This window comes from Xenopus laevis, chromosome 1L, assembly GCF_017654675.1.
Source record: "Xenopus laevis strain J_2021 chromosome 1L, Xenopus_laevis_v10.1, whole genome shotgun sequence".
Taxonomy (NCBI): Eukaryota; Metazoa; Chordata; class Amphibia; order Anura; family Pipidae; genus Xenopus; species Xenopus laevis.
Window position 1 is genome coordinate 73,449,693 of NC_054371.1, and position 26,119 is coordinate 73,475,811.

The following is a 26,119-nucleotide window of genomic DNA, read 5'->3' on the forward strand; positions in this document are numbered from 1 at the left end:
CTAGATAGCCCTAAGGCCTTAAAGGATAGGCAGATGCTTAACATCAATTGAGTAGATGGTTCTACAGAATTGTTGAAGTCTTCTAAGTTGTAAAAAGAGTCATAGTGCTTGTAAAATAATGGCTTTTAACAGAAGAAAATGTTGTCGGTCCACTGTCTGCAGAAGTTTGCAGCAACTTTTTGCAGGAAAGCAAATTTGAATGAGCATACTGTATATCTCCAGTATATTGTTGCTCCACTTAGTACATCCGGCCTAAAATATTACAAAAAATATTAAATATTTTAGACTATTCATTATTTACAGACTGAGTATATATATCCAATTTCAAAATTTCATCTTTTTGTATGAGTTTGAAAGTTTGACTGCCCGCTCTAATACATCATTGGTGTGTGTTCTTCAATTATATTTAGAGAGTGTTTTATTTACATGAGATTAAGTTCATATTACATTTCTGCAATATTTCCCCTTTTCGCATACTTTATTCTTGTTTACACACTGTACCTTACACATGAACAAATGTAAATGTATAATTGGGGACCACAATCTAAATCCCACCCTGTATTTTCCAGTAAAATGTGGTTAGGTCCCTTAGCTAGCGCAGCACATTCTTCTTAAACCAATTTTCTAGATATACAGCAGGAAGCTGTATGTAGAATATGGAAAGAGATGCAAGTGACTGTTAAGTGTGAAAATTCAGAAATGCTTTACTATCATAATATATTAACCAGACACAGCTCAGTTTATATTGGCTCTGGTTTAACACTCAATTAAAAAAAATCTGGAAGACAAAAACTTGATTCATGGTCAATGCCTTCATGGTTAGAATATGAAGCCAGCAAAAAATAAAGAACTTGTAAAAACTGCTGATGTATGAAAGTAAAATCATACAGTATCATTATACCACATGAAATTTGCAAACCCAACTAAAAGGTTGTATTAAAAAATGTAGTGTACAGCATCTTATCTGACCATGTGCAAATTCCAAATGCCATGTAGGGTAGTCACCCATCTTTGCTTCATGGTGAAAAAAGTCTGATATTTATTTGATGTTTTATTGATTATTAGTGATCCTTACTTTTTACAGTTTTGATACTCTTTCTGATACTTTGTGGTGGTTTTATATCTAAATTAACACTCAGTAAAAGCTGTAGTTATAGCACATGTGATAAAGATGTCAAACTTTAAAAGGGATTCTGTCATGATTCTTTATGGTGTAGTTTTTATTTCTAAATTATACAGTTTACACTGCAAATAATTTATTTAAATATCACTTCAAATATTGGTGTGTAGGCAACCATCTCAGGTCCCTAAGTTTTTTTTACTACTAAGTGCTATTCTCATACAGTAGAACCCCCAGTTTACATGCCCTGATTTTAAGTTTTCTCTCATTTTACATTGTTATTTTGTGGTCCCACCAATAAATTATGCATAAAACATTTCCCTTATTTTACATTTTCCTGGATTTTACACCCGGGGACTCTGGTCCCCTGAAAAACGTAAAATGAGGGTTCTACTGTATGTACCAGGGAGCTGTTATCTTGTGTTAGAGAGCTGTTATCTGGTTACCTTCCCATTGTTCTGCTGATGGGCTGCTGGGGGGGGGGAAGGGGTGTGTGTGATATCACTCCAGCTTGCAGTGCAGCTGTAAAGAGTGATTGAAGTATATCATAGCACAAGTCACATTGAGGGCACCTGGGAAACTATCAACATGTCTAGCCCTATGTCAGTATCAAAATTAAATATATTGATAAAGGTTTGCAACGGATTTCATTGCAGAAGTCAGCTGGAACAGCACTATTAACGGGTGCATTTAAAATAAAAAAAAGTCTTCCTGTGATAGAATCCCTTTAAGTAAATCCCCATCAAAAAAAGGGGAGCTAGGACAACAAAGGCTGATCTTGGCTGATAGATTCCTAGATGTAATTGTTTTTATTCAGCCTCCTGCCTTTTCTAACATTTTTTAAGATCTGTTAATACTAATTATTAATGTGGTTTTTTTTAAAAAAAATTTTTTACTGCAATGTACTTTTGGCACACTTATAGCAATACCATGTAAAATAATCAGGTACTGGATGGTTTGTTTTATTTCACTGAGCTATAGATGGAGATTGACATTATTGTTTGGCAAACTCTATAAGATTGTGTTTAGAATAAGAATCCTACACCCCCACAATATATACTCCCGCCTTAAGATGTATCCACATTTCTTCTAATCTCAATGCATGCCCTTGTATCTTCTGGAAAGATATTTTGGGGAAAAGAATGGATGTATTTATTGTGCATTCCCTTAGTGATTGGTCATTTTATTATGGAAGTTAAAATAAAGAGAGAAAGAGACAGAGAGACAGAGAGAGAGATAAAGAGAGAGAGAGAGAGAGAGAGAGAGAGAGAGAGAGAGAGAGAGAGAGAGAGAGAGAGAGAGAGAGAGAGAGAGGGAGAGAAAACAAGCAAAAAAAACGAAACTCGAATTTCTCAAATGTTCTTGCATTTCTCACACTAAAATTATTTCTGGGAGTGGCATGTGGCATTAAGATTCTGTTATGAACAAAGCTGCTTACAGCACTTGCCAACAAACCCAAACACAAAGAGCTTAAAACTAGAAAAATATTAATCCCTTAATAACTGTATACTCAAAAGAAACTAACGTCAAAACCTTTCCATTCTTAGCTCAGTGCAGAGTTTTCCCCCTAAGCTGTGATACCGATCTACAAAGCAAATTGTGGGGCATACAGAAATGTTTGACATATAGGGGGCTATTTACTTAAATACGAATTTATTTGATTTTTTAAATAAAAAAAACACGACCAAACTTCCATACCCAATTAGACCTTATATATTATTAAAAAGTTTAATTGGGTCGGGTAAAAACTCAATAAAATCAAGCAAAAACACAAGTCGAAACTTCAAAATAGGATAGGGACCTCTGCCACTGGCTTATACACGACCTCAGTAGGTCTGAGATGGCAGATTTTCGGATTCTGACTTTTTGCTGCATCGGGCTTTAATAAATCTTGAAAAATTTGAGTTTAAAAAAAAATTTAAATTTGAGTTTTGCCCCAAAAAGCTTGACCAGAGTTTAGTAAATAATCCTCATAATAACTTGCTTCAGGTTAGTCAGGAAAGTGTTTAAACAAATGGACACTGATCAAATTTAAGCACATTTATTGATGGGTGCAGAGGAGTAAAGAGAAGCGTTCTGGGCTAAGCACTGCATAAAGCAACATTGTCACAATGTTCATAGATTTAAAGTGAACTGACTTTTGCCACATATTTTTGCCACTCTTTTTCACTAGAGTGCAAAATACATGTTTATTTCTTCTGATCTGCTGGCTAACACATAAAATCCAAGTTTATGGAAATTAAAATCAACTTATATGCATATCAACACCATACATTTATATAGCACCGGCAAGTTGGGCATTGCTTTACATTACTTCATAACAAAAGGGTGTCTATAATAATTTAATAAAACAGGGTTACATTTGAGGATGTCCACATATCTATTGGTCATTATTTTACATAATGCCTTTTACTGTAAATAAAAATCATTAAAAAGACTTGAACTTGCCAGCAGTTTTGATTTAATACATTTTCAACCTTCTGTTTCAGCAACCATATAAACATAAATGTCATAAATTTTTTCCCCAGTAGTGATGTGCAGGCCAAGCCGAAACCCACGGGTCAGGCAGGTTCGGGTCAACTTCCACACACAGTTTGCAGGTCTGGGCAGGTTCAGGTTGAGCTCCTCTCTTTCCACCCATGACCTTTGTATGTCAGCTTCTTCTTCTGGCACACACCTGCCCCGCCATCCTTTTGTGACATCAGACATGAGCGGGTTGGGCGGGGGTCTTTAAATAGAAGTATCGGGCAGGTTTGGGTTGGCTGTGGATTGGGAGTGGGTGGGTTAGGGTCGGGTGTGGGTCAACTTTTTGCCAACCCCCACATCACTATTCCCCAAGTCTCAGCAAGCTCTCCCAGCTGCATGCATAAAAAAAATAGGGCTGGGGCTACTGGCTGGCTAAACCGACAAGTCCAAAGGTGGCTCTTTGGGTAGCTTTTATTTTATCATTGGTACATTTTTCATAATTGTAGGGTTTGATTTACTAATCAGATTTTTTTTTTCATGAATCATATTTTTCCTCTAAAAATGTAAGTTTTTCTTAATTTATAATTTATAATTTATAAAGTGTAAAACTCCAATAAGAAACTTTGGCAAAAAATCTCCAATGCCACTAACACTCAACCTTTAACTAATATACCTTGTAGTGTTTACTGTATATTTGGTGATTTATACACACCAATATTCATTGATTTATAGTTGTTTAAACAACATAGTTTCTTATTTCTGGCTATATTTTCTTTCTGCATATTTGATCCAGCTCTTGGGTGTTCAATTTGAGCAAATATCTGCTTGTTTGCTTACTGCGCCAAACAAGTGTATTTTTACATGTATGTCCAGCTTTACTCCTGCAGCATTCAATCCATTGGGCTAGTTTAATAATACAGTAACTACAGAGCCATAAATATGATTTTATGATTTATGTTGTTTTTGCAATCTAAGAGCTCCTCGTTGCAAAATATTCCATGTATCTACCCCAGTGGTAGACTGGTTCCTAGCAAAGGTTACTCTTTCTCATTCTCTGCCCATATTTTCATGAGTGAGTGTTAAACATATTCATGTAATGGTATAAAAGCAATGCTTCTTGTTTGTGTGTAGGATTAGACATAGTAACATAGTAAGTTTGGTTGAAAAAAGACACAAGTTCAACCTTTAGACTCTATTTTAACCTGCCTAACTGCTAGTTGATCCAGAGGAAGGCAAAACCCAATTTGATGCCTTTCAAATTTGCCTCAGAGCAGGTCTGGACTGAGAGTCAAAATAGGCCCTGGCCTTTCAGCTACCCAGAGGCCCAATCAGTCCACACAGAGGCCCAAACAGACCCACCAGCCCACAAAATACTGACTTTTTATGACTTATAGCAGCCCCTCTGGCATTTGCCAGAACCCACAGATTGCCAGTCCGGGCCTGCCTCAGAGGGGGAAAAAATCCTTCCTGACTCCAAAATTGCAATCGGACCAGTCCTTGGATCAACTTGTACTATGAGCTATCTCCCATAACCCTGTATTCCCTCACTTGCTAAAAAGCCATCCAACCCCTTCTTAAAGCTATCTAATGTATCAGCCTGTACAACTGATTCTCAGGGAGAGAATTCCACATGTTCACAGCTCTCACTGTAAAAAAAAGGAAAGACCTACTGGTAAATATAGTAATATAGAGATTATTATCTGATCCCCTTTTATACTGTTTTTATACATAGTTATCATATCACCCCTTAAGTGCCTCTTCTCCAGCCTGAACAACCCAAATTTGGCCTGTTTTTCCTCATGTGAATGTGAATACCTTTTGTATACCATGTATAGAGGTAGGAGCTTTGGCTCCTTTTAGCCTGTGTCATCCTAAATTGCTGTTATGGATCTGGTTCTGTCTCAGCATGAGCCTGTCCTGAACCTGGAATTCCAGCTCTACCGCCATCTCTGGAGCTGCTCCTCCCCAGGCAGCAAACATTGAGAGTGTTGGGGCTGCAAGGAACCAAAGGCAGCAGGCAGTAGTAGTGGAATTCATCTGCAACTGGAGAGGATCAAATAGAATATCCATGCCAGCAGAAGTCTGAGAGTCAGGAGTGCTGAATTGGTAGCTGGGAATTGAATCAACTTATGTTATTGCTTATATTTGTTTAAGATCCAGGCAAACCTAAAGCCAACTAATGCACCACTTTTATCTGCTTATTTGTTGTACAAATAAAGTTATAAATATGCTTAAACTGCTTAATACATACTCTTTCTTTAAATTAAATTTGGCATATTGTTTTAAATTTCTTAATGCAATTTTATTTTTTTTGATCAATCTAAAACTCATGTTTACTACCTAATCCAAACACATACTTGATTCTGGAAAGTAAAGGTGGTCATACATGAACCGACTATACTATTCATTCATTGGTCTGGGGATCATGTGGATGGCAAGATCTGACAGGTAAACAATTAGTTGGTTACTCTTAAGCTTGGACAACATTTTCTACTTCTAAATTAGTTCTCCATCCAAGTATACTTTCATTCCAGACTTCTGTCTGGTTCTGGAACCCATATCTTGGACACTCAATATTAAGCCATTTATTCAGGGGTGGGTCACTCAGCAATTACTGTTGGTGGTCCAGGTGCTGCACTCTGAAACTGTAGCAGGAGAGACATCATCTGGATCAGCACACATAGTCATAAATATAGGTATATATAGGTTATACCTATGATCACGTGTTGCAAAACACTAAACTCGTCAGTATTTTAAATGTGAAATAAAACAATTTGATTTTACTGCAACAATAAGGGTCCCTGAAATGTGTGTCTTTTTTGTGCTGATCCATTTGAGATGCGCTTGTCTGATCAATTCCCCATATGAGCATATCTTCCAGTTTATTGTCAGTTTTACTCTCCATTGAGAACAGGGTTTTTGTGCCACTTTCTCTTCCATTGCAATGAAGGACATTAAGTGCCTGTTAAGTGCAGGCACTTCTACTTGCTACTGTATTGTATATCTGTTAGCTGAAAGCAGATGGAATCCAGTAGCATTGCATAAATAAACACAACTGAAGACAGAAATATATGCAGTACACACTTTTGACCTAGGTTTTACTGTAACATTCTGTATGTGGGTCTCAATGGGTTTTATTCTCTCTATTTTGCTTATGGCACATAAATAGTGATGGGCGAATTTGTCCCATTTTGATTCGCTGCGAAATATATGAACTTCCCGCGAAAAATTAACGCTGGCGGCATTTGATGCACATTAAAGTCAATGGTCGTCCATTTAATCATTGCCGATATCTTAATCAATTCCGACGCCGACAATTTCGTTTTTTTGCTGCAAATTTGCGAATCTATTAGCTGGCAGCGAAACGTGGAAATTCACAGTGAATTTGCGCCTGTCGAATTAATTCACCCATCACTACACATAAAGAATCCTCAGGTCAACTCCAGGAGCATTTAAAAGTCTAACCCCCATATGTAATAAAAGGCACTAAGTTTGCCTAGGAGCAGTAACTCATAGCAACCAATATAAGGTTTAAACAGGTGACTAGTAAATTCTACCTGCTGATTGGTTGCTATGGGTTACCGATCCTGGGCAAACTTAGTGCCTTTTATTACATAACCCCACAACTCTGATCCATTACTCATGTTTATCACCATGCCTTATATAGACACAGAACATGTAGTTTTTTTTCTGTTTCTACCAAGGAATTGACAAGTTTTACTAATAGCCCATGACATTTTTGGTCTATTCAGCACAATGTGCCCATAATTTTCCTTGGTTTTGAAGTGAAATGTGGCAGATTCGCTCAATACTAGTGAAAACTCTTCCCACCAAAAAAGAATTAAACATGGAAATGTACACTCAGTGCATACAATTACACTGACTTCTTGAAAATAATATGTAGAGGATTTAATAAATGATAAAATATCTGAAGTTCACTTAATTTAGGCAGAGACACCATTATGTATTTATTTGGTGGCAGCAAATTCTGCAGAGATGTAAAATGCAAGAAAATAGAGTATGAAAATCCAGTAAAAAACTTCTGAAGATGAGGATTAACATATATTTAATAGTTTACTATAGCCATAAAGTACAAATGGCATATGTGTAATCTATGTAATCAGACACTGAAAAACAGCAGAGCAAGTGCCAAAACCCAGGCCACACAAGATGCAATAGATCAGCCCTTACATGGTGCATCCCAGAGACTATTAGAATTCTTTGGCTTGTCAATGAGCTCAGCAAATGTTACAATCCTTTTTTGGCCAGTAACAAAAGGATTAGAGAACCCCCCCTGATTGCAATTAGCCTGTACAAACTGTGCCTTTTTTCGTTTCCTCTGTCAACAAAAACCTAATTGTAAACATTTGTAGTATTACTAAAGGCCTGTATCCGAATCCTAATCCTGAGTAATGATGTATTGTAAATAGACAGACTCAACTCAACTGTGTCAACATGGCAAAGAGACCAAGGCGGATCCTATTTTTAAGATGCTGCACTTAACTAAGTAAGTAAAAAAGCACTTAAAGGAGAAGGAAAGCAACGGAGGCATTTATTGCCAATCAAATAGCAGCAATAGTGCAAGATAGAATACTATATTAATTCTGTAGAATCTTTTACCATACCTGAGTAAAAAGCTCTAGAAGCTCTCTGTTTGTTTGGTGGGACATCACTTCCTGACTTAGTCTCTCCCTGCTGACTTATAGCTCTGGGCTCCAGGGCCGGAACTAGGGGTAGGCAGAGTAGGCACGTGCCTAGGGCGCAAAGCTGAGGGGGCGTCAGGCACGTACCTGTTCTGTCGCCTACCCCGTGTCCGGTCCCGTCTCTCCTCGACTGGCACTGATGTCTTCTGTGTAAATGCGCTTCTGCGCATGCGCGTACACATTTCGCACGAAGTTTCGTGCATGCGCAGTTGAGCGCTCACTGAGCCGGCGCCGTGGCCCACCAGGCTGCCTAGGGCGCCTGGCCGGCTTGGCCCGGCTCTGCTGGGCTCAGATTACAGCAGATAAGGGAGGGGGGAGGAAGGGGAGCAAACTGAGCATGCTCACGCCTGGGGCAAGGAGGCTGGAGGTCTGATACAGAAGCCCATGTGTACACAATAGAAGGAAATAATGTGGTGTTTCTTTTGACAGAGGACTAAGAGCAGCACTACGTTGAGGGTTTACTGGTATATTTAGGTGGACCTTTCTGATAAGGCTTACTTAGTTTTAACCTTTCCTACTCCTTTAAAACCAGTGGCCACCTACAGTATATAGGTCTGACTAAAGGTTTTCCAGAAATGCCCAACCAGGAGTAGTGCAGGGGGTTCTGGGACCTATTCAGGGAAAGCTGTAGGGCCACAGGTTAAACATCCAGAGTTTGCAGTAACGCTGCATCTCTCATAGCAGACTGTAGCTAAACACTATACACCACCATAAACTGTCTGTGCATCTTTTGGACTATTATTTTTGCCTGTGCAAATTGATCAAAAACTTGGGAACCATTATAGTCCATATGGATGTTTAAATTAGTAAATGCAATTTTTACGTCACCCCCATCTGTCACACTTCTCTTATTCGCTGTATCTTTACAAAACCTGAGTAATGCATAAGAGTTTTTTGTGATCGCCATTATTTTGTGATTAGTTAAACCACAAAATCACATAACAAGCCTGTTTTGTACAAATGAATTTTCTACAGCAGAATTGATCTAAAAAAAAGTAGTGAGCACTACTGGACTTTCTACGTCCCTTTTGACAGTGCTCTAATTTGCTGTAATTAATTATTGTAGCATAATTTAAAAAGCTAGTATTCTAGGTTAAATGTTTTGGGCTTATTTAACACCTTTTCATAACCTTTCATAAGCAACAGGTACGTTTAAAATAGGAGAAAACAACATTTGCCGCTTGTTCACCCTTGTTTAAGGGGTCAATTGCTTACTGCAGAAGAAGAAACGAAAGTGTACGTCCAAGCTAATTTCGATGTTTTTTACCCACAATGCAGAATTCCAGCTTTGATGCAATTCCCAGGGGGAGTTAAAGTAATCTGCACCTGCTTCTTTTGATGCATCTGTGCTGCTTCTTTTGGCGGCTGTGGGAACCCCTTATATACTGCTTAGTCAGAGGTGGAGGAAACTCCAGGGCTCCCCTGTGTCAAAAAGTGCAGCAGTGCTTAATACAGAACATGATGCAAGAGGAAAACAGCAGTGCTGAGCAGGGGTGTATTTAGATCTGGGGCCACCCTAGGCACTGGAGTTTACAGTGCCCTCAACATAATGATGTGATGTCACATGTCACTTCCTCCGTGTCATACGCCAAAGCCTGCACCCCTTACCCCCCCCCCCAACTCTGCCAGTGTTCTGCTGTGGCTGAGGGACATTTTTATTTTTAAATGTTCTTTAGTTATTTAGGCTCCTGAGGTCAGATATTATTAGGTACCTGAGGTGCCTATATAGATACGCACAACTATACAAGTGCAAGGAGCTCATATTGAAATACCTTTAATGAATGGATTTTGTCATGCAACTGACTATGGGGAAAAGTGTCCGGAACAGCTGTAGGTAGGTAAAGTACATATTATTATTATTATTAATAATAACATTTATTTATATAGCGCCAGCATATTTTGCAGCGCTGTAAAGTAAATGTGTTTATACAACTAAATCACATTAATTACATAAATAGAACATATGGAGTTACATACATCATAACCAATACCACTACAAAAGGTGAAGAAGGCCCTGTGCAAAGGAGCTTACAATCTAAAGGGAAGGGAATAAGCCCCCTTATTGACCAAATACAACATTACAGATCTTCCTTATATGTTTCAAAGCCCTTATACCTCAAGAGCAACCTAAATCTTTGTTGCCAATGTCAGAAGTTCAGTTCTTAAATAGATGCCATGAATTTCAGCACAGAACACCCAACAACTGAATGCCCCATGAGATAACACTTTTAGCTAATGTACAGGCCCTGGCAGCTGAACAGTACACAGAGTCGGATGGGGTCGCCGTGATATCGGGAAAAACCTGGTGAACATCCCCCAGGCCTAGACTCGCTCTCCACAGCCGCCTTAAGAAGGTACACACTAGCGGGGTGGAAGGGGGCTGTGGCTGGAGCAGGGGAACCATGGGGGTGCGGGCCTCTGATAGCATCCACGGTGGGCCCAGACCCCCCCCCAGTCCAATGCTGACTGTACAGCATTCAAACCTTAAGCATCTGACTGCATTTGTGTGTGTTAAATCACATGCAAGGTTCTGATTCATGTATCTGTAAATGTAGTATGGCACAATTTGTACATCGGCGTAGATTCTCTCTGTTGAAGCCGAGGCCACTGGGAGTTGTAGTCGATCTACAGCTGAAGGGACTCTCAATTAACAGTATATGTTTTCAGTGTATGAGTCTCACTTGCCATACTTTACACTTTCAAGAACATATCTCTGACCAGTCATAGGGTTTCAGCTTTTGGGTATGTTTTGGGGCAGGAAAATCATTAATTACTAAAGGCATTTGACCCGTGGTTTCATAATGAAAGCAAAATCTCCTGTTTTTAGTTACACGCCTTCAGCTGTTGTGGGATGCTGGGACATGTGATTCAACAACAGCTGGTCACAAAGTTTTAACATCCTGATTTATAGACTGAACAACCTGCACTTTGACTTAACAAAAAGAAAGACAGAAAAGTAGAAAATTACAGTAGATCCAAAATTATATTGCAGCCAAAGTAACCTCTATACAAAGAGTAGTGGGAGTCTGTATAGGGTCCATATAATTAATAGCCTACTAGCAGCTCCTATTAAACTGAAAATCTCAGAACCCCCAACTTGGAGTTGGAAGACATATTTTGCATAACAAAGATATAAATTGTCCCATGATGCTTTCGCCAATTCCCCTTTAAAGGATACACCAACCAGCTCTCTGCATGTCATACACCCTTCCAAAAAGAGATTCATTTGTGGGGTGCAATGCTTTATTTTTACTATATTGCTTCAATACCCATGCAGCCCTTGGGGGCCATACAAAGTGTACGGCCCATGGTAGTTCCCCTTGTTTACAGCCCTCCCCCCCAAAGAAAGCTCTTTTAATGGGGGTGTTCACCTTTAAATATGATGTGATATTCTGAGATAACCCCCAATTGGTTTTCATTTGCTATTATTTCTGGTTTTTGAGTTATTTAGCATTTTATTCAGCAGCTCCCCAGTCTGCAATTTCAGCAGTCTGGTTGCTAGGACCTGAATTGCCCTAGCAACCATGCATTGATTTGAATGAGAGACTGTAATATCGAGAGGGCCTGAGTAGAAAGATGAGTAATATAAAGTAACAAATGTGCAGCCTTACAGAGCATTTGTTTTTTTTAGATGGGATCAGCGACACCATCCCATTTGAAAGCTGCAAAGAATTAGAAGGCAAATGATTCATAAACTATAAAAAAAAAAATAAACATTTAAGCCAATTCAAGCCTTTCTATAACATACTAAAAGTTAACTTAAGGGCAAACCACTCCTTTAATACAAAAAAAAAACTAATTTGCGGTCTCCTATAATCAACAGATTACTTTTTTTTCTACAGAATAGGATATAACTTACAAATGAATTAAAGTCCAGTGAACAGTATTGTGTAATACAAAAAAGCACTGGCATCCAGACAAATTCTGAATTGGATCCTGGATTCAAAGCATCACCTTAGCTATACAATGTTTCATTTTCTTAGTTAATCTGAAATAACAAATGTGCTGCTCCTGCCAACTTACAGCCGAGTGAGCCCATTACTCTGGAGATATTAAGTATTCTTAAACAGTTCTATGTACAGATAGACTTGATTATTTTCCATTGGAAAATGGAGAGAAGTTTCAGCAATAATCTAACGGTTTAGCTTTTATGGACAGTTCTGCAGTTTGTTAGACACTGGGCATAATTTACTGTGCACAGAGTAACTAAAGAGCTAATGAGATCATCATGTACCATATCCACCAGCAAGAGATTTCCTTTTTAGAAGTACAGGGATCCAATGATGAATCACTGCTCCTAGTTTAACTCTAACAACAATTCCTGAGAAATGCAAAGTACAGTGAGGTTTAGGCTAATAAAGTTCTGCTAAGGAAACATGGGACACAGCGATGAAAGCATTGGAAGATTAACTGATAGTTAAACATTTATTGAATCCTAACAAGGAAGGATAAACACACAGGTAGGTGAGATGATGGATTGTGGGAGTGCATGTACAGGTGAGGGGGTATATTGTTTAGTATTTTTATTACTGCTGAGTTGGCCTATTACTGAATGGACATATGTATTACTGTGGAAAGTGCACTGTATGGAAAAGGGATGAATAGTAATATACTCACTTCCCAGTGATAAACTGGCTTCTGGATGGGGAGCAAATGGGCTGGACATAGTAGTTCTCCAGTCTGACACCTTCAGAAGCTAACTTATCCAGCGTGGGAGTTCTGATTTCGGATCCGTGGTACCCTATATCTCTGTAGCCCTGGTCGTCAGCCAATATGAAGACAATGTGGGGCTGCTGTCCAGTTTCCCTGCGCGGAGATTGCTCGTCGGACCCTTTTCCCGCTGCCTTTTGATCTTCCAGCACAGAGTTGGCGCTGTCCCAGGACAGGTATCCATAGGCCATGAGACTCAGGGCAGAGAATGCAGTGAGAACCCCCAGCATCTTTACTCAGTCAGTCTGTTCCATTCACCAGCAGCAGGAACTCACAGAAGGTCAGCATGCTATTAAAGCCATATGTTTCATTGGGGTCAGTGCACTGTCCATCTGGCTGGGATGCCTTCATGCCTGCACCCCACCCCCACCTAAATATGTGCAAGTTTAGGTGAATCCCAGCTGAGCTTCTTTGTTGTACTACAGACTATAGTCAGTGAAGGGAGCTCTTTCTACTCTCCAGCAAAGCCACATAGACCTGTCTGTATGCAGGCACATCTCAGGGCAAGGAAACTGCCTGTCTGTCCTGCTTGATGATCTTGTACCCCTCACTTCTGCATCTCCCACAATTGAACTGTCAGTGCATGCACAAAGCCAGTGTCCTCCTCAGCCTGTGCCGGAGCTCATCCCATCTCCTCCTCCTGCTGCTGCTGCTTGATGCCAGGCGGTCAGTCACCAATAAAGGAAGCAGTAAGAAAAGTGCTCGGAGTGACAGGGAGAGAATTCAGGGTCCCGCCCACCAGAGAGAAACTATTAGCAAAGTTGTATGTGTGTGTGTGTGTGTCAGCCCTGCAGTGTGTCAGGGGTCCCGTCTCTTTACTTCCATGTGCTGAGTGATTGGAGTGTCAGGGCTCTCTCCTTCTTTCCCTACTGCACACCAGGCTCACACCATGCTCTTTTATTCCAAACACTCCAAACAAAGGCACTATTCGGGTTGCAATGCAGAAAGGAGCAAGTCAGGATCTGAGCAGCAAACTGTACCTTTCTGTTCCCAATGTAAAACTAGTAGGCACCAGTAGCAATCCGCCCTACTGTAAGTTATCCTGAAAATCTTCAAACACAGGCAAATCTGTAATATGGTGACTGGAATAGTCAGGAGAGACCCCTAATACACTTCTTGGGCTCGATGCAGATATGGGGAAAGAGCAATAAGCCCTACAATTGGTTATGGCCCCCACTGATCAGCATTGGGTACAGCAGAAACAAACGTTATTGCCCCCAATATATTCAATATTTTGGGTGGAGGGTCACTGATACAGTAACACTTTATATCAGTACGAAACATGTACGCAAAGTTGTCGTTATATTACAGCGTCAGGGCTGGGGGTTGCAGAGATTTGTAGTTCGATATCAGCTGGAGTAGTTGCTAGTAAGGTAACTATTTGGATCCTTTAAAGACTCCCACTGCCACTGAGAAGACGAGAGCTCAGTATACTGGGGTTATCTTAGCTGCAATATCATTTTGTATCTACTCTTTTTTTCCAAGTCAAAGTGCACATTGTACAGGTATAGGATCCATTATCCACAAAACTGTTATCCAGAAAGCTCCGAATTATGGGAAGGCCGTCTGCCATAGACTCCATTTTAATAAAATAATTCAGATTTTTAAAAATGATTTCCTTTTTCTCTGAATTAATAAAACAGTACCTTGTACTTAAACGAAGATATCATTAATCCTTAATGGAGGCAAAACACTCCTATTGGGTTTTATTAATGTTTATACAATATTTTAGTTGACTTGAGGTATGGGGATGCAAATTATGAAAAGACCCCTTATCTGGAAAACCCCATGTCCCAAGCATTCTCGTTAGCAGGTCTTATTACTGTACATTCCATGAATCAAGCATTTCAAAACTGTTAGCTGACACAACTCCCAGCATCCCCTGACAGCTACAGGCTTATGAATAAAATCAGGAGAGTCTGCTAATGCTGTATTTTTATTATAATACAGGTAAACCCCAATTAATATTTAATGAATAATCTGTGTACCAAAATAGGCCCCCAAAATGCCACCCTGGTATTGGTCAGAGGCTTTTTGTAAAAAATATTTTTTGTAAAAATATGGAAAACAAGACTCACATACTAAAAACATATAAAGGTTTGTTTATCAATACAAGTGCCGTGTAAGTGCTCTTGCAGACGAGCGTTTTTAGCTGCGCTCCCCTGCGTTCCGGTTTAAGGCCCATGTTTAGTGTTATATTAGTTAAATATCATCAATACACACATGAATATATGCTTTATTAAAGAACTGCAGTTCAATAAATGGCCTTGTTGTTCATATAAAGGATAACTAACAGATGGCAGATTATGTATCTGCATTGCTATTATATTTGCACAATCTACATTGAAGATCATTATTGATTTTAAATATATTTTATATAATAATAGCAATGCAGATACATAATCTGCTATATATATATATATATATATATATATATATATATATATATATATATATATATATATATATATATATATAAACTTTTTAAACTCTATTTAAAAAAAAAAAACAACAGGGTCCTATTCATAAAGGCAGTTAATGTTACAGGGAAAAAGGCGCCAGGTTTTAGCAGGAAAGTCAAAGAATAAAAGCCTATTTGGTAGAGTTTACATAAGGCTTGGGAGGATTCTGGCATTCTGGTTATTAGTTGCAGTTCACTGACAAGTTCCTCACTAAATCAGTATTAACATTTCAGAGCCCTGAGCTGCTCTGACAGGCGCATTTAGTACTGTGCTGCCTATAATATGCAATATTATTATTACATTTGTTTAAAAAGTGTCAACATAGTCTGCAACACTGTGCATAAGGGTACATAAAAAGAAAAGCAAATTGATACATTGGGTAATGAGGATTTCTTTCTCGCAAAGGCTTACAATCTATAGGGGTGGATATAAGGGAGACCCAAGAAATAAAAATATGTAGCTATGGGTACTATGGGGAGCATGTGTTTGAGAAATATTGTCTGTGCCTATGTGTGTATTATGCATGTGTGAAATTCGATGTGCAATAGGAAGTGAGGATGCTAGAGGTAATTACGTACGTGTGTAAGCTTCCTGAAAAAGGTGAGTTTTACATGAACATTTATAACTCTGCAAAGTAAAGAATCATCTGATGCCATGGGGTAATGAAAGTTCCACATGTGAAGTCCTGTAGGTGTATATGTGAGAAGTTTACTAGGGAGAAGCAAAGTCTAAGATAATTAGAGGAACAAAGTGGTTGCTTTGGAGTGTATCTGAAGATAAGACTTGAAATGTAAGGTGGAGCATTGCTACTGAAAGCTTTGTAACTAAGGGTCAGGTGTTATAATTTATTTGAGAAGATGTTGGTAGACAATGCAGGCATTTGCACAGAGGTGGATGAGCCTTGCAGCTGTATTTAGGATGGATGACAGGGAAGATAAGCAAGTGAATCATAGGCCAATAAGGAGGTTGCAATAATCTAGGCAGGAGATGATTAATGAGCGAACTAGCGATTTTGGCTGTTTCTAAAAGGTGTGTATTATTAAGATGTAGTTGTTTAAAGTTTTGCAAGGGGTTGAACATTAGGAATAATGGAGTTTGCCTAATGCATATATATATACTTTTATTTATATAGCACTTCCCAAGCAGCACTGTAAACAGCATTGTATAGCAGAACAATAAAAAATAAATAGAACAAACAGGGGTTCATTACAGTAATAGCTACACATCAATACAAAGTACAGGTATAAAAAAAATAAATACAAGTATACATTTGCAATAAAGATTCCCCCAAGCTATGTGTCTAAGAGGCAAGAAAATTAAGGTTCCTGTCTTCTAAAGCTCACAATCTAAGTGGAAGACAGACACAAATAAGAGAATATTAAGCACTGCAAGTTACAGTGTAGTGGGGGTACAACCAAGCTGATGCTCTGAGAGGAGTGCAGGAGTCAGGCAGGAACATATGTAGACACAAGAGAAGAGATGTAGTGGGGTGCAGAGGAATGAAGGTTATGAGGAGGAGTTCATAGGTTATTCATTGTTTTATGGGAAGCCATGATAAGGACTTCAGCACGGGAGGGGCCTGTACCCTTTTGAATGAAATTATTTAAAACAGACTGTAGTAGGGAGAGATGGGAGTTAGGGAGGTCAGTTAGTAGCAGTCTAGTCGGGATAGCATAAGAATATGCATGCATGTCTTAGCTGTTAATTGTGAAAGAAAGTGTTGGATTTTGTCAATATTGTGTAAGAAAAAGTGACAAGTTTTGACAGTGATGTCAACTTTTCCCCTCTCTTTGGGGTTCTCACCATACAGGGTGACTTCCGCACAATATACAGGCTTCTCACTAAGCCTTTTTTGATTTTCCCTTCCAGGGACACAGCTCACCAGGGTCTGGCCTGGCTCACCTTCTGGCTGCACCACACCCCCTACAATACAAAGAGTTGTCCAGAGAACCTCTCTATCCTTATAACGAACAGGAGGGCTCCAGGGAGCAATGAGATGTAGCCCCATGCCTCTTTTATTTGCTGCTTACCTGCAACTTAATCAGATAGCTACCTTTAGCTGGGGCAGCTGAAAACACTAAATGGAGTATGGAATGAAGGTCCCATCATTCTCTCCACCATTCACGCCAGGGACCCATTTATCTGGCTTTTCTTAAGCCAGCAAAATAAACAAAGCCTTACTTGCTGTAACACTATACATTTTCCCTGGAGTTAACTCTGTACCAGGTTCAATATTGGTAAAAAAAAATACACGTAACAATGATCATTTCAAGCACATATCTTACAATGGTCAGAGAGGGAGAGAGAGGAGTCAAAGATAACCCCCAGACAATGTGCAGAATTAACAGGGTTAATGAGCAGGCCATGAATAGAGATATTTAAGGAGGGAGTAGGACCAGGCTTGGGTGGAAAGATGATCAGTTTTTGTAAGGTTGTGATTGACATGTTGTTGATTTATCCAGTTTATGAGTAAGACAGCACTCATGTACTAGAATGAATACTAGTGTGGTTTACAGTAACAGACAAAGGGCCAGATGCAATTAAATGAGAAAAACATATGTCACTGTTTATCACCAAGTTCAATACCACCGATAGGTTTTCATGTGATAAACCATAAAAGAATGTTTTCTCGTTGTATTGCATCTACTGTAACTCTATGGGAAAATCTGGAATTAAAAAAAGAGATAAACTTTTTCTCATTACATTGAATGTGACCCATTGCCCATTACTGAGAAAAAGATATTTTACGGTTTATCACGTGAAAATCTATCGGCAAGATTTAATATGAGGAGAAAAACTTTTCTCCTGATTCAGATTCAGTTTTTTTCCCATAGACCTCAATAGCGTTTTCATGTGATAAACAGTGACATATGTCTTTCTCACTGAATTGCATCTGGCTTTATGGGAACATCTGGAATTGATTTACAGTGTAGGTGGCTAGTTTTTCTCATCAAATTGAATCTGGCCCAATGTTGAGTAGGGCATGTATGTGCGATCAGTTCCATCATTATACAAAAAAGCACTAATCACTCCTATCCTCAAAAAACCTTCCCTTGATCCCAGCTCTCCCACTAACTATCGACCGGTCTCCCTTCTTCCATTCGCATCCAAATTACTAGAAAGGCTTGTTTACAAACGCCTGATCCAGCATCTCACTCACAACTCCCTTCTCGACCCATTGCAATCTGGCTTCCGCCCATCACACTCGACTGAAACGCACTCACCAAAGTAACCAATGATCTTCTATTGGCAAAGTCTAAAGGTCATTATTCCATTCTAATCCTTCTAGATCTCTCTGCAGCCTTTGACACAGTTGACCACACACTCCTCCTTGACATTCTACACTCAGCTGGCATTCGGGACACTGCTCTTTCATGGTTTACATCTTATCTGTCTGACAGTTCCTTTAAAGTTTCCTTCTCTAACTCTACTTCTACTACTTTCCCACTCTCTGTTGGAGTTCCTCAAGGCTCTGTTCTTGGCCCCCTGCTGTTCTCGCTCTATACAACTTCACTAGGAAAACTCATTCAGTCATTTGGACTTCAGTATCACCTTTATGCTGATGAAACCCAACTCTACTTGTCTACTCCTGATCTTTCTAATTCTGTCCTTTCCCAAGTCACAGACTGTCTCTCTGCTGTCTCCTCCTGGATGTCACAGCGCCACCTGAAACTGAACCTTTCTAAAACAGAACTCATCATATTTCCTCCAAGATCTTCCCCTGTCCCTCAGATATCACTCACCGTAAACAAAACCACCTTTCATTCCACCACACAGGCACGCTGCCTAGGAGTCATCTTAGACTCTCATCTGTCTTTTTCACCACACATTCAAACACTTGCAAAATCTTGCCGTATTCAACTGCGCAACATTGCTCGAATGCGACCATATCTCAGTTCAGAATCAACTAAAACACTGATTCAGTCTCTCATCATCTCCCGCCTTGATTACTGCAACTTACTCCTCACAGGTATTCCAACAAGTCACCTTTCACAACTCCAATCTGTTCTAAACGCGGCCGCTAGACTCATTCATCTAGCTCGCCGCTCAACATCAGCTGCTCCCATATGTATGTCCCTTCACTGGCTCCCAATCTCTTCTAGAATCAAATTCATATTACTTACACTCACATTCAAGGCTCTTAATAATGAAACCCCTCCCTATATTTCATCTCTAATCTCCAAATACACTCCTTCACGAAACCTACGCTCTGCTTCTGATCTTCGCCTCACTTTTCCTCTGGTCACTTCTGCCCATTCTCGTCTACAAGACTTCTCTCGGGCTTCTGCTTTTCTCTGGAACTCTCTGCCACTAGCTGTCAGACTTTCTCCTTCTTTCCAAACTTTCAAGCGCTCCTTAAAGACCCATCTGTTTAAAGAGGCCTATTCGATGTACCTTAACTAATCATTGCTGTATCAAAAATGACAAAGTGTTTATACAATCCTAATGTCTCAATTGTACCCTAACCTTTTAGTTTGTAAACCCTATTGTACTCTGTAATCCTTGTCTGTTATCCACCATTTATCCCCTGTTTGCTATAACTGCAGTAAAGCACTGCGTATCTTGACAGCGCTATATAAATAAATGATGATGATGATGATGGACTGTATGTGCACCAGCAAAATAAGCTGATAGCGAATAAAACATTTATTGTGGCTATTTGCTTTGCTATGCAAGTACCGTTTCTGATTTACAGCAACTCTCAGATTACTATACAGATTTATGTAAAACTTGAGAATTTGATTTAACTTATATATTTAGAAACAAGAGTTTATATTTACAAAAGTGAATATCAATAACAATTTTAGCCTTTTACACATTTGCATTTATTCACAATAAATACATATAAAAAAACAGCCCCATTTTCTTTAGAAGCTTGCAATATCTTTAGATGACTGGTACATTACAATTCAAAAATATATAATAATAAGATTTTTTAATTTGTGTTATGGTGCTTGAAATATCACTCCATTTGCACCTTAATTGAGAACCAAACCCTTTTTATTAAAATCCCCTACCCCCTACCCTACATAGACCCACTCCCTGCTCCCCCCCAGGCTAGGTGTTACCTTAAATAAATGCCACTAACTCTTTACTTACTCCTCGTTGCAGATTCAGGGCATCAGAGTTCATGGGCGCCATCTTCTTCTCTTCGGGAAGAGAGTGGCATGTCGGTGCATGCGCAGTTGAAGCAATCTGCCGGTCTTGAACAACTGCGCATGCGCCAAAACACCGGAAGAAGACCCAAAGATTACCGAAGAGAAGAAGATGGCGCCCGTGAATCTCTGATGCCCTGAATCTGCAACAAAGGGTAAATAAAGAGTTAGGGGCATTTACCCAGGGTAATACCTAGGCAGGGAGGGGGTCTATGTAGGCTAAGGGGGTAGGGGATTTTAATAAAAAGGGTTTGGTTCTCCTTTAAGTAAAACATAAGCAATCTGTTAATGGATAACAATTTGTAATTCACATCAGTGCCTGTGCCATTTATATCAAAAGCCAGTTAACACAGCTGTATGTATTTGCACTGTGTGAGTAAAGCAGAGCGCTCAGAGGAAACCTACAAAACATGAGGAAAACATATAAACCCGACTGAAATATACTACATTTTATAAGCTGGCATGGGATCTTTCACCTTAAATTGCACCAGGCAGGTGAGAAGAAAAGTGCCCCTGTTGAGAGCTGTTTATTTATTTGTTTACTTTGTTTTTGCTACACGTAGATTTGAGGCTCTTTCTAGGGTGTGGGCTTAAGTGTTTTAGGAGTTCTGTCCTAAATGTAGCTGGATAGGGGCTCCCTGTCCCTAGCTAAAAATACTAGTCAAACCACTGCCAAATATTGTTTTCTATATTACCACTAACTAATGTTGCCAAGGCAGTGGTACTTCTGTTACATGTTTCTCCTAACTACTGAGGTAGGCTTAAGGATTCCTTTAGAAGCTTAGACAGTTGTTTTTATATCACTGTACCCCACCAGCAGTGTAGGGACCCCTAGACATAACCACTTTTAAATTATCCATTCTTCTAGTTCCTGAGCCTCTTCATCTCAGATCTGTACTGTTACTAATTGGAGAAAAAGTGTTATAAAAACAATCATGTTTACCTGAGTCAAGTTGCATATTCTGCTGTGCTGTACAACAAATGGGTGTGTATATATTGAACATATGATCTAAAATATTCAGTCCCCATGCTGGTAAAGACCCGATTAGTAATTCACAAAGCAGACATAAGATGTTGATAAGTCTAAGGGGCAGATTTATCAAGGGTCATGATGAAAAAAAAATCGAATTTCAAGCTATTTTTGTGTACTTTGACTAGGAAATAGTCCAAATTTGAGTTAAAAAAAACTCCAATTACTTCGAAATTTGACCCTTGATAAATCTGCCCCTTAGTATAATGTGTTTCATAAGTCTGAAAAGTTGGTTGATGACTATTCCAATCCCCAAAATTCCATCAAATTGTTTTGTTTTTAAATTTTGCTAGCAATTTTAAGCCACAACGTTTATATTTTACAGTATTGTCAGACATACTAACCTATATATTGTTAATTTAGCAGATAAGAATAGAGCATGCAGCATTTGGATCTACTCATCTACCAATAGGTGGCCTTATGACTAAGGGGCCTATTTATAAAACCTCAAATTTTTCTGGTCGAGTTTTTAAAGGGGAAAACCTGAATTTTTAGAGGGAAAAAAACCTCAAACTGCCAAAAATCCAAAACCTGTCAATGTCATGTAGAAGCCAATGGCGATATCTCTGAAGATGTTTCTTGACATTGTGATCCGTGCTCGTTTTCGTCTGATAATTACATATTCATACAATTCCATAAAGTTGAATTTACGGAGCGTCAATTCTAAAAAGTCGCATGATTCGAACTGATGCATGATTTTGTTGCAATGTTTTCTCTCACTGACCTTTGAAAGCTGATTTTTTGTTAAATGAGTTAATTTCATGGATGGGAGTTAGGTCGACTTTTTTAGTAAATATCCCCCTAAGTGTGAGTGATAAGATGTAATGCATTGGTGGCAGCTACAAATAATCAGTCATGAAACTCACTGACAGGTTTTGGATTTTTGGCAGTTTGAGGTTTTTTACACCAACCATAAAAGAATAGTCACAAAATTGGGAAGGAGACTCACTTCAAGTACCTGTCTCCTTTCCATTAGAATAGTTTTTAATGTTTATCATGTGCAGCAGATGCATCAATCAATCCTCTTCCATCTCCAACCATGAGAATCACCCATCTGAATCCATACTCCAATTCAAACAATGATTCATTCCAGAGTGGGAAATAAATCAATAATTCTAATGCTTTAGCAAATGTATACTTGGCAGGATTTTTCTGTACGATCTACGATGAAACCTAGAGGGTTGTTATAACACATTACAATGGCTATAGGAGGTCACAATGAAGGTTGTGCTCAGTCATTCCGACACAATGTATATAGAAAAATATAGATCTTGCACTTCCCTAAATAATGCAATACTAGTGTATACTAATACAGCAATCTCAGGTGCTGAAACCTTAAATGCTGGCTGATTTAAAGCAAGTGGGAAATGCAGAATAAATATAGTTTTGCTTCTTACAGAACAGTTACAACAAAAAATGAAAATGTTTTAAAGAACAACAATATAATGTACTAGTGCCCTGTACTGGTATAACTGGTGTGTTTGCTTCAGAAACACAACTATAGTTTATATAAACCAGCTGCTGTGTAGCTATGGGGGCAGCAATTCAAGCACAGGATACACAGTAGATAACAGATATGTTCTAAAGAATCCCATTGTATACTACAGAGCTTATCTGTTATCTGCTGTGTATCCTGAGCCTTTTCTCTTTTTCAGCTTTGAATGGCTGCCCCCATGGCTAGACAGCAGCTGATTTATACTGTATAAACTATAGTCGTCTTTCTGAAGCAAAGACACCAGTTTTACCAGTACATTATATTTACATTACTTTAAAAGACTCATTTTTTTTGGTGTTAATGTTCTTATATTGGTAGGCATAGAGCAACACAGGCAACACAGCTGAGTGTATTTCTATGTTAGCATCCTAAACATATTATTAGATGAGAAGTCTGCCTTTCATTTAATACTTCCTTGTGGTAGAAATATTGACAGTCTTGTAGTCATTCTCAAAAGGGATTTAGAACCAGAGGCTGGAACTAGAGCTCTATAATAGGACCAAAATCTTGGGACCAGCAAGTGAGACAATGCAATGATATTTTAGGAGCAAAGGATATGTAAGATTGTGTAGTCAAACAGCCTGAGTTCCAACAAATATGGATAACAGGGTGAGCACCGAGGTGATATCAACCAGTCAAGAGACTAATGAACTGCTAACTTATGATTAATAACCATGGTTCTGCTTTAAAACAAGAAGTATCTAACACTAGTTTCTGTCTCTCCCAGTTTTGATTGTAATGTGATGCTATATTACTATGCCTGTTAGCATCTGTTTAACAAATGGCACCCAAAAGTTAGAATTAGGGACATTTTGTAAGCAGCAACAACATTCCATGGGACAGAGGCTCTTACATTTTTGTCTAGATTTTTTTTAAAGAATAACCATAATAATAATAATAATAATAATAAACTAGAGAGAATATTAAATAAATTAACAGTGAGATGACAATATTAAACTCTGCTTACATAAGCTCTGCTTGCAGAATATATTGTAGAGTGCGGAAAATGCCTTTGTTCTTTGGTTCTTCAAGTATGAAAAATCAGATTACACACTTCTGAGAAGCGCTGCTGGGAAAGTAGAAAGAGAATGCATGCAATGAGAACTCAAGAATGCATCTGAAATGAAGAAAGTATGTCCAAGCTCATGTCTGACTAAACCAAAATATGTTATGTGCAGAAATTTCCATTGTTTTCATTTTAATTGTAAGTCATTTGCAATATTTAAATTGCTCAGTGATTAAATTGTTTAACACGATCCATTGCATATTATTCATGTATAAAACAGTGATATGTTATATAAGATGCAGTACATGAATTATATGCTGGGGATAGTTATTTGTATTTCCAGATGTGCCTCTAGAATAATGAATTGGGGTTTTATGTTATCTAAAATCTATCATTCCATTAAGTCCATAAAGGTTCAATGTCAATGTGGTGAGAAACATACAGTACTGTACTATAATAGTTAGCCTTATAACCATAATCAGAGATTATTACCTGCTAAAAGGAAAACTATACCCGCAAACAATGTAGGTCTTTATAAAAATATAATGCATAAAACAGCTCATATGTAAAACCCTGCTTCATGTAAATAAACAATTTTCATAACACTATACTTTTTTAGTAGTATGTGCCATTGGGCAATCATAAATAGAAAATTGCCATTTAAAAAAATAAGGGCCACCCCCTGGGATCCTAGGACTCATGGTGCACACAAACAAACCATACATGTTAGGTCACATGAGCCAATTAACAGACAGAGTTCTGTCTTTTGCTTCAACACTTCTTCCTGTTACAGTTAGAGGTTTAGTATTTCTGGTCAGGTGATCTCTGAGGCAGCACGCAGACCATTACAAAATGGTGGTTCAAGTCAAGAGAAGTAAATGGGCAATATTTACTTAAATATATATACCAGTTTGGCAAAATTCTTAAATATGCCACTTAATATTATGTAAACTATCTGTTGATCAAGTATTCATTTTGGGGGTATAGTTTTCCTTTAATTTGGTGGAAAGGTATTTGTAGAGAATATAAGTATAAGAATGCAAAATTCTTTTGTGATAATTTCTTTTTTTAAGGTAGGTGTTTGAAAGAAGCAGCAATAGAACATAAAATTCTGAATTATAAACTCCAAAAACAGATTGGATCAGAAATACAGGAGTTGGTCGCTACATTGATCAGCTAGCAGTATCCTGATCAAAGCTAGTTGCTAGCTGGTTGCTACTGGTAACTGCATTTCATGTTCAGTTTTGCATATGTGTGTCAGGACTGTCAGAAGTGCCCAACGGCGCTGTTTACATTCCCGGCGGTCACAGTGAAGATCCAAGATGGCGGCGTCCATGCTGAACACATGGCTGCAGCGTCGCTGCATGATGATGTCATCACTGGTGCCGGGATCTCGTCATAAAAGGGCACCCAAAAAATTGTGAAGGCGCCCAAGAATAGGATTTGCTGCCATTGATCCTGGGTTCCTGTTTGTGTTTCCTGATTCCTGCTCCCAGCCTGATTCCAGCCTGTTTCCAGCTCCCAGCCTGATTCCTGCTCCCAGTCTGTTTCTAGCTCCCAGCCGGTTTCCTGCTCCTGCCTTGGTTCTGACCCCTGCCTGAACTCTTGATATTTAATTCTGATCTGCCTGCCCTCGTTAACTCCTGCCTGTGACCACTACTACTGATTCTACTGATTCTGCTTAACCCTTCGGATACCGCGACCTTGCTCCCTCAAGATGGCTTCCTCCTTGATCCAGACTACCTCCCTGGAGGGAGCTCCCGGCAGTAGAGTGCCCAAGGTTCGTGGAGGGATGCAGGTCTTGGCCGGCTTACAAGTTTTTTTTCCAGTTTCTTCTGATCCAGTCTGACCCTGACACTCCAACCCAACTGAATTGGATCAGATGTCATTCTCTACTAGGCAATTTATTATTGGCTGTTGTCTGTACCGCAACCTTAAAGAGATATTGACACCAGAAATTATACCATTTTT

The 26,119-nt window shown here is 38.9% G+C and overlaps 1 protein-coding gene across 1 annotated transcript in view; it reads right to left on the reverse strand.

Moving 5' to 3' along the window:
• Positions 1–13,857, reverse strand: part of arsj.L (arylsulfatase family member J L homeolog) — a 41,723-nt gene extending 27,866 nt beyond the window's left edge. Inside the window, exon 1 of the mRNA XM_018251572.2 lies at positions 12,907–13,857. Coding sequence (XP_018107061.1) covers positions 12,907–13,229 — 323 coding nt within the window. The 5' untranslated portion in view covers positions 13,230–13,857. The remainder of the gene's footprint in view (positions 1–12,906) is intronic.
• Positions 13,858–26,119: the final 12,262 nt, after the last annotated feature.